Source organism: Mobula hypostoma, chromosome 9, assembly GCF_963921235.1.
Source record: "Mobula hypostoma chromosome 9, sMobHyp1.1, whole genome shotgun sequence".
NCBI classification, from domain to species: Eukaryota; Metazoa; Chordata; class Chondrichthyes; order Myliobatiformes; family Myliobatidae; genus Mobula; species Mobula hypostoma.
Window position 1 is genome coordinate 39,338,189 of NC_086105.1, and position 10,370 is coordinate 39,348,558.

General features: G+C 38.2%; 1 protein-coding gene across 1 annotated transcript in view; it reads left to right on the plus strand.

Moving 5' to 3' along the window:
• ttll12 (tubulin tyrosine ligase-like family, member 12) overlaps positions 1-2,342 on the plus strand; it is a 39,168-nt gene extending 36,826 nt beyond the window's left edge. Inside the window, exons 13-14 of the mRNA XM_063058119.1 lie at positions 476-614; positions 1,912-2,342. Of these exons, the coding sequence (XP_062914189.1) occupies positions 476-614; positions 1,912-2,063 (291 nt within the window). The 3' untranslated portion in view covers positions 2,064-2,342. The remainder of the gene's footprint in view (positions 1-475; positions 615-1,911) is intronic.
• The last annotated feature ends 8,028 nt before the right edge of the window (positions 2,343-10,370 follow it).

A 10,370-nucleotide genomic window follows, 5' to 3' on the forward strand; every position in this document is an offset into this window, starting at 1 on the left:
AATGAACTGATTAAGGGAGATATTGAATATATCAAGTAATAAAATTGCATGCTCCTCCCTGCTCCAACCACCACTCACACTAACACGTCTTTATTTTTCCATTTTAGATCTGATTTCAAATCGCCTGCCCCCCCCTCAATCCGACTTCAGTCTTTCCTCTGCCAGTTTTCCAGCCCTTTATTTGCAGATACAATGCTCCCTTTCCCAGTTCACTGAGCTCACAGTCTGCACCACATATCAGCTTGCACTTCCAGTAACGTGCAAGGTAAAACATGCTTTGAACTGATGTGTTGCAGTTACAGATCAACTATAAAGCAGGCCACATGATGTCAGACTCTCCCAGAAAATTTCCACTCGCTGTATTGAATGTTGCGGAGCTGTTAAGGAAATGGTCTCTGAGATTATCTGAGCAAAGTCTAAGTTATGTTTTATTTTTCTTATTGAAATGTTTGTTTTATTATCACTTTGCTTGCAGGAGGAAATATTTAAATCGTTTGTTGAACTATTTCAAGTCGCCACTGCTAAACCTGCCCCCTTTGGTATCTACAATTATCCATCATCTCGAGCGATATACGCTATTGACCTCATGCTGAAGTGGGATACTAATGGTGGTGGTAAGTCTTTTTTGAGGATATCATTGTTACAGCCAAAAGCAGGATGTAGAGAATCGTGCTCTGGTCCTTCAGGTAGAGAAAACACTGAACCATACAGCGTTTAAACAGCCTTGCATCCCATAGATTCTGCACAGACAGCAAGCACCCTCTTTATTCACCCACATTTCTCATCAACTCCCCACACGCTCTACCTTCCATATACCTGAAGGATAATTTCCAGTGTCCCATCAACTGAGCAACCCACACGCCTTTGGGTTGTAGGAGGAAAGCAGAGCACATGTAAACTCCACACAGAGAGCCCTCAAGGTGATGAATCAACACAGATATTTGGAGCTCTGAGGAAGCAGCTCTGCTAGCTGCCCCATAGTACCAAGCTATCTTGATGTGACCAGTAATACAAAGCACACACACCACTTTTACACTCTTGAAATATAGCTTACTTAACCATGGAGGTTTTTTTGTTGTTGTTTGTTAAAAAGCTACACTTAGCCACTCCTCATTGTGAATGGTTGTACTTCTGCAATGCTTGTTTACCTAGACCTACTCTATCAGTCACAGCACCAGCTTGCTGTGTCGCTGGACTGAGTGAGAAGTATTAATTAGTCAGCTTATTAGTCATTTGACTACCAGTATGGACTGCTGGACAATAAACACTTGCACTTAATAAGGGCTTGGATTGGTTCAGCAGCTCTTGCAATTTAATGCCATCCTGTAGTACTTTAGATCCAACCATAGGTTATGTGCTTTGAAGTGATGTTGGATGAGATGAATAATAGTGGGTACATCGCAGAATTCCCCTGTAGTTGTAAGCACTGATTTACTTTGCCTCTATCGTCATGTGTTCGGTAGGCAGCAGTGTTGCAGTGGAGGATTGGCATGTTTGCACCCCACAGTTTACAACAGAGGTATTTCTCCTCAGCCACATCTCCACCATTTGCCTGATTTCAAGATACCAGCCAACTGCCTGACACGACCTTACACCCAGCTGGCCAACCTGTGCCTGATTACAGTATAAAACTGGTATGACCTGTGTTCTACTTTTAATATCAGGATGTGTGGATAGTTCACAGGTCCACTGCCTGACCTGAACACAAAGTCGGGTTATGTCTGCCACTTCTGTAAAGTATCAATGACAACCACCTTTGTCTTGGGAAGGTGCAGGAAAGAGAGTAGAAGAGTACATTGGGAGAAATTCATAGATTCTGCCAAAACTTAAAAATTGTTGTAACCTCTCTTAAAATACAACTGGAAAGTTTTTTTTAACCCTGCACAGCAAATATTTGTATCTATCTTCCAGGGAAAACGATTATGCAACCACAGATTCTTGAGGTGAATTATAGCCCTGACTGTACTAGAGCCTGCAAGTACCATCCCAGCTTTTTCAATGATGTTTTTAGTGTGCTCGCCTTGGATGAAGTGGCTGGTCACAATGTCACTCGCTTGATCTAATCCTATCTGCAGTTATTTGGATTCAAGACGTGGATTGTTGCAGATCTTCCAGGTTTGAGGAATGCCATTCAGCAAGTGGAGGATGACATCAGACATCAGTAAATTACAGATGTGAGAATTTTAAACTGTGTATTGGGGTTGCTGTGTCATTCACATAATTGGAACTATTATTGGAAGCCCATTTTAAACTTGCTTCCAGTAGCTTTTGATGAAAACAAGCCCTCAGACAGCCTTAATTTGTAGCTGATTTAACGTAATGACATTAAATATGTAACCTTGCTTTGAGTTGTTTGGTTTCTTTGTAAGAATATCATTGTTGAAGATGGAAAATTTTACATGGTCAGGTATACTTGTAAATTATTCTTCGAAGTTTTGTGTGCCTGGGTAGTAATTCAGGGCCAACTATCATTTTGGAAATGTTAGTGTCATAGGGAGTCATATCGTCACAGTTTTCCAGCACAGAAATGGGTCCTTCACCCCTCTACATTTATGCCAACCTTTTTGCCCATCTACCCTAATTCCAGTTGCCTACATTATGACCATATCCTTCTAGGCCTTGCTATTTAAACAAACGTAAAAATTGTATCTAACACCATCACCTCAACTGGCAGAAAGTTCCTGATATCAACCTCTGTGTGGGGGTAGAATCAACTTGCCTATTAAGTACCCCTTAAACCTCTGACCTCTGAACTTAAACCTACCCTGCCTTGTTTTCTCAACCTTACCGGGGAAAAGGATTGACTGTCTACCCTGTCTATGCTTCTCAATCTAATATACAGTACATAGTTGAAATGTTTTTGTTTTGCTTCTTTAGTTTTCATCTGTATAAAGTTGAAATGTATTGGAGCTTAGTGGTTCAAGTCCAAGTTTGTCATCTGCATGTACATACAAACAAATAAAACAACGTTCCTCTGGATCACGGTGAACCCAAAAACACATTTCACACACAGCACATAAAACAAAATATTACCATAAATAATTAATAAGATATAATTCAAAATGCATGTAGTGCGCAGTACAGGTAAACAGCTTGCTGTCCTAGTGACGAGACCTCAGTGGCCAGAATCTCGTGGGCTGAAGGAAGAACCTGTTATCCAGTCTGGCAGGCCCAGTCCTGATGTTTCTGTATGTTCCATGCAGTAGTGAGTCAAAGAAATTGTGGGATGGGTGGTAAGGATTCTCAACAATGTTTCAGGCCCTTAGTTTACAATGCTCTCTTGGTAAATAGCACAAATAGGGGTAGGGAGGCCGGTTTTTACTGTTCTCTGTAGGGTCTTGCAGCTTCCGTACCAAACAATGATGCAGCCAGACAGGACACTCTCAATAGTTCTCTTGTAGAAAGTTGTTTCAATGGGGGTGGGGTAGGGAGCTTTGCACACTTCAATCTCCTCAAAAATTGTAGACCTTGGTGTGCCTTCTTGACTAGTGAGGTGGTGTTGTGGGACAGGATAGATCACCTGTTACGTGTACACCAAGAAACTTTGTACTCTTCACTCTCTCCGTGGCAGATCCATTGATGTGCAATGGAGAGGGGTTAACCTGAAGTCCACAATCATCTCTTTTGTCGTGTACATGTTGAGACTCAAGTTGTAATTCTCACACTATTTGAAAAGCTTCTCTGTATGCTGACTCATTGTTGCTGATGAGGCCAACCACTGTTGTATCATCAGCAAATCTGATGTTGGGGTTTGAGCTGGATCTGACAGTACAGTCTTGGGTCTGCAGCAGGCTGAGCACACAGCCCTGGATGGGGGATGGTGGGGGCACCAGTGCTTAACGTGATGGAGCTTGAGATGATACTGCCGACTTGGACTGACTGGGATCTTTTTCTCAAGGAGTACAAAATCCAGTTAGAGAGAGGGATACTGAGTCCCAACAAGCACAGTTTACCCACTGGTCTCTAAGACATGATCCTGTTGAACGCTGAGCTAAAGTCTGTCAATGAACAACACCTGGTGTATGAGGCATCGTTTTCTAGGTGGGACAGGACGGAGAGGAGGGCTGAGGCTATTGCATCATCAGTGGACCAGTTTGAGCAGTAGGTTACTTGGAAGGGATCTAGTGTAGCTGGAATGTGGGATTTTGTACAATCAAAGCATTTCATAATTGTTGAAGTCAGTGCCACTGGGCAGTAATTGTTTAGGCCAGTTCTCTTGGGCACCAGAATGATGGCGGACACCTTGAAGCCTACAGGGACAGTCAACTGTTTCAAAGAGATAATTAAAGAGGTCCGTGATAAAACAACTAGGGTTTACTTCCTAGGTCTTAAGGTGAATCAAATGTGAACAAAGATTACTTTTCATCTTAGTTCTTCTCACTTTTGGTTGCCTCTTCTACCCCCCCTCAACTATCTGATCTTGTATGTAACTGTCTGCCATCATAGAACAGTTGTTGTTGTTCAGTCGTTAAGTTGAGTCTGACTCTTCATGGCCTCATGGACTCCGGCACACCAAGCCTTCTTGTTGGAAACTGCCTCTCTAAGATCCCCCAAGGTCATATGCATTGTCTGAGTAACATTATCTATCCATTGTAGCCTCTGTCATCCTCTCCTTCTTTTACCTTCTGTTTTACCCTAGCAGGAGAGTCTTCTCCAAGGAATCCTGTCTTCTCATGATGTGGCCAAAATATTTGAGCTGTTGTCTCATAATCAAGCCTCCTAGTGAGCAGTCTGGCTGTATTTCTTCAACTATTGACTTGTTGGATCTTCTTGTTATCCAACGAACTCTTAACACTTTCCACCAGCATTCAAGTTCAAAACTGTCGATTCTTTCGGATTCAGCCTTACTAATAGTCCAGCTCTCACAGCTGTACATCACAACTGGAAATACCATCGACTTAACTGTACATATCTTTGTAGGGGGACTTCCGGTAGCACTCATGGAGTGAAGTCGCGTTCTTGACTCGCTCCATTACCTCTGAGTTTTTCTTCTTATGATCAGCTATATTTTAATTAACCATTAAGGCATCAACTTTTACAATACTTTGAAACAAATTGGGCTCTTCGATAATCGGATGTTTTTAAGGTCTGCTATGTCTAAGAATGGAAAAAAACGGGAAGGACGGCAAACCTCCGGGTGGACCGAAAGGTACCGATTTCCCTCCGACTGAACCACCGGTGACTTTGAAAGCTATATCGGAGCTAATTCGTGAGGAAATTTCAACTAGTTTCCAGAAAATTGCCGATTCAATCGAGAAGATACAAATATCTATTACGGAACATCAGTCGGCTATATCTGATCTTCAAAATCCACGCAACAAAGTGAGCTCAAGATGGAGAAAATCGAAGAAACAATTAATGTAATGAAGAAGAAACTCGACTTTCTGACCTTTAAAAACTCTGACTTAGAATCCAGAATGGGACGGCAGAATCTTCGAATGATTGGGGTGCGTGAAACTGTTGAATCTGATAACCCTATGAAGTATTTTTCTCAACTTTTAAAAGATGCATTTCCTACTGTATTTCCTGACCAACTACCGTTATTGGATCGTGTTCACAGAGTTCCATCATACTCGCCTAAGTCAGATAAACCTCGACATGTCATTTTACGTTTTCATTACTTTCAAGACAAGGAGAAACTGTTTCGTTTCGTTCGATCTAAAGGTTACATTGATTTTCTGGATCTTAAGTTCCGATTCGTGGAGGATTTCAGTAAACCAATCCGGGATCAACGGGTTCGTTACAGATCTGTGATGTCGGAACTCTACAAGATGGATTTAAAACCAGCGCTGCTTTACCCTGCACGTCTAAGGATTCGTACGTTGGATGGAGCCCTCCGTTTTTTTGAATCTCCATCGGATGCCCAGAGTTATCTGGATCAATTTTCACCTTCAACATCTTAATCGTAATTTTTAACTATCTCCGTTGATCGGAGGTTGTGAATTTTTCGGTCTTAATTTTTTTTTTGCCCTAATGGGCAGAAAAGTTTATTTTTGATTATTTAATATGGTTGCTAAACTTTCTTTTTAACTGCGTCATTTCTTTCTTTTTCCCAGGGGATTCTGGGTGGTTATTTCCTCACCGTCATTTTACGTATTTCCTTTGTGGCCTTAAATTTTGTAGTTTTTTTAAATCTATTTTGTTTTGTAGGTTTTTATAACTAGTTTATGTTAATAATCTCATTTTTTTTGTTTTGTTTACTCATGGGTCTGGGGTTTGTTGCAGTTTTTTTTATATTTTCTGGCTTTTACTCTGTTATATTATGTGTTTGTTTTAATTGAGTTATCTTTTTTTTTATTCTTTTACTGTTTTATAATTAGCTGATCTTTTTTATATTTACACTTTTTTTAGGGAGCATATACCGGAAGTCATGGGGGTAGTTTTAGTGCTTGCCTCTTTCGGGCTGGTCTGCATTAGATTTAGCCTTGGGGTCATGGGGTGGGGGGTGGTGGGAGGGGCTTCTCGTTTTAGTTTCCTTCTTCTTGGGCTATGTACATTATTGAAATATTGGTTGCGTTCTTCTTCCCGGTATCTCTTGTATGTTCTGTTCCCTTTCCGGGTTCGTGGGTCGAGCCTATCGTCAATCCTCCTTGTTGCAGGTTGACTTTAGGGTTTATGGAGTCTGTTATTAATTTTGTCTCCTGGAATATTAATGGTCTTAATCATACTATTAAAAGGAAAAAAGTTTTTAAAGTGTTCCGGAGACTTAAAGCACAAATTTTATTTTTACAAGAGACCCATGTGCGGAGGGGGGACAGACTACGTTTTTTTTTAATTCTGGAAGGGACAACAGTTTCATTCAAACTCCAATGCTAAGATTCGAGGCGTCTCTATTTTTATAGACTCCTCATTTACTTTTATACAACATGAAATTATTTCTGATCCAAATGGTAGATTTCTATTGGTTAGCGGTCTACTATTTAATAAAAAGGTAGTTTTGGTTAATGTTTATGCTCCTAATATGGACTGTCCGGAATTTTATAAATCATTATTCAATCAGTTCCCGAATTTGAATGAGTTTTCATTGATCTGGGGCGGAGATCTTAATACCTGTTTGTCTCCAGCTTTGGACCGTTCGGCTCCTCTACGGACCTTACCTAATAAATCTGCAACTTTGATTAATTCATTCTTGGGTCTGGGTCTGATTCTGGGTCGACGGACACTTGGCGTTTTTTGCATCCTCAGGAAAAAGATTTTTCTTTTTTTTTCACATGTTCACCATTCCTATTCAAGAATTGATTATTTCTTTATTGATTCTCGTCTTATTTCTTCAGTGATTAAATGTGATTATGACTCTATAACCATTTTGGATCATGCTCCACTTAAGCTTTCTATTAAAATTCTGGCCAATACACAAAATAATAGACAATGGCGTTTTAATTCGCTGTTGCTTCAGGACTCGGACTTTGTTAACTTTATGAATGAACAGATTGATCTTTTTTTTACAAGTAACTATACAGAGGATATTTCTGTGAACATTCTTTGGGATACTTTTAAAGCTTATATTCGTGGTCAGATTATCTCGTATTCTGCTGCTTTGAGGAAGAAGCTGAAGCAGGAGGAGTTGGTAATTGTGGACAAGATTAAGGAAATTGATAAGGAATATGTTATAGCTCCTTCTGAGGAGTTATATAAACAAAGAACTGAACTTCAAATGGAACACAGTTTATTACTTTTGTCCTCGATTGTAAACCAATTAAAGAAAACAAGAAGTGAATTTTATGTACACAGTGACAAAATTAGCAAACTGTTGGCTAATCAACTGAAGTCTCATTATGCTAAATCTCAAATTAATCAGATTTATAACCAAAATGACCGACTGATACTTGATCATGTGGGGATTAATCAAACCTCCTGTGATTTTTATTCTTCCTTGTATCAATCAGAGTCTCCTCGAGATTCTAAATATATGAATGATTTTTTAGATAATCTAGACTTCCCTGAGATTTCACAGGATATGTCTTCTATGTTAGATACTCCCATTACCATGGATGAGATTAAGAATGTTATTTTCTCTATGAATTTGGGGAAAGCTCCTGGCCCTGATGGGTTTACCGTAGAATTTTATAAATGTTTCGCTCCTTCATTAATCCCTTGGTTCTGTAGGGTTTTTGAGGCTTCATTAAAACTTGGCAAACTTCCTGAATCTTTCAATAGAGCGTCAATCTCTCTAATATTAAAGAAGGATAAAGATCCTGCTCAATGTGCATCTTATAGACCAATATCTTTATTAAATGTTGATTCTAAAGTTTTTTCTAAGTTATTAGCAAATAGATTAGAAAAAGTACTTCCTTCTATTATTTCGGAAGACCAAATGGGTTTTATTAAAGGTCGTTACTCTTTTTATAATATTCGCACACTGTTAAATATTGTTTATACTCCCTCACAAAATGTTCCTGAGTGTGTTATCTCTTTAGATGCTGAGAAAGCTTTTGATAGAGTAGAATGGCCTTATTTATTTAAGGTGCTTGAAATGTTTAATTTTAGCTCGAAATTTATATCCTGGATTAAACTGTTATATCATTCTCCTGTGGCCTTGGTCCGTACTAACTCTTTAAGTTCACCTTTTTTCCCTCTTTTTCGAGGTACTCGACAAGGTTGTCCTCTTAGTCCTTTATTATTTGATATTGTATTAGAACCTCTTGCAATTGCCATTCGAGAATCTCCAAATATTACTGGGATAACTCGGGGCTTAAAGTCTCATAAAATATCACTCTATGCTGATGACTTACTTTTATATATTTCTAATCCCCAAAAATCCATCCCGGCTGTTTTAGAGCTATTAGCACAATTTGGTCTTTTTTCAGGTTATAAATTAAATCTTAGTAAGAGTGAACTTTTCCCGATTAATAAACAACTTCCCTTATATCATAACTTTCCATTTAAATTGATTAATAATTATTTTTCATATCTTGGGATTAAAATTACTTGTAAATACAAAAATTTATTTAAGATTAACTTTTTACCATTAATTGACCATATTATTCAACTTTCATCTAAATGGTTTCCTTTATATTTAACTTTGATTGGTCGTATTAATGCAGTTAAGATGTTTTTTTTGCCAAAATTTTTATATATATTTCAGGCATTACCAATCTTTGTTCCAAAATCTTTTTTTGATAAAGTCGACTCCAAAATTTCTTCATTTATTTGGCAAAATAAAAACCCGAGACTGGGTAAAATACATTTACAGAAAGCTAAGAGAGATGGAGGCTTAGCATTACCTAACTTTAGATTTTATTATTGGGCAATTAATATTCGACATATGAAATTTTGGTTACTTGACCAGGATATGCTATCCATTCCTAAATGGGTAGCATTGGAATTACAATCTGTTCAGGGTTATACACTTGGCTCTATTTTAGGTTCATCTCTTCCTTTTGATTTGAAACGCCTTAAGCAGGTGTCTAACCCGATTAGTTAAATATACCTTACGTATTTGGTTTCAATTCAGAAAAGTTTTTGATCTTAATCAATTTGGGTTAGCGATTCCTATTTTAGGTAACATATTTTTTCCTCCCTCTTTTACGGATCGTGCTTTTCAAATTTGGAAGACTAAGGGTATTTCACAGTTTTTGGATTTATTTTTAGATGGTTCCCTTATGTCTTTTGAACAATTATCTAATAAATATAATTTATCAAGAAAACATTTTTTTAGATATCTACAAGTTAGAAATTTCCTAAGTACTGTACTTTCTTCCTTTCCAATGCTTCCTCCTACATACATTTTAGATACTATAATTAACCTTAATCCATGTCAGAAAGGTGCATCGGCTATGATTTATAATATTATTATGAAACTTAGGAAAGCTCCATTTGATAAGATTAGGGTAGATTGGGACCAGGAATTGGGGTTTATCATTTCCGTGGATGACTGGGGGCAGATTTTACAATTAGTCAATACTTCCTCTATCTGTGCTAAACATTCCCTAATTCAATTTAAAGTTGTTCATAGAGCACATATGTCCAAAGATAAATTAGCTCGCTTTTATTCTCATATTAATCCTTTTTGTGATAGATGTCCGGGGCAGATAGCCTCTTTAACTCATATGTTTTGGTCTTGCCCTACTCTGGAAACTTTTTGGAGAGACATTTTTAATATTATCTCCAAGGTATTGAATATAGATCTCTCTCCTCACCCTATTACTGCTATCTTTGGACTACCTAAAATTTCCAGTAATCTTTCCCCTTCAGCCCGTAGAATGATTGCATTTCTTACTTCAATGGCGAAAAGATGTATCTTACAACATTGGAAAGAGCTTAATGCTCCAACTACCTTTTTTTGGTTTTCTCAGACGATATTATGCTTGAATTTGGAGAAAATTAGAAGCAATCTTTATGACTCCTCATTTAAATTTGAACAGACCTGG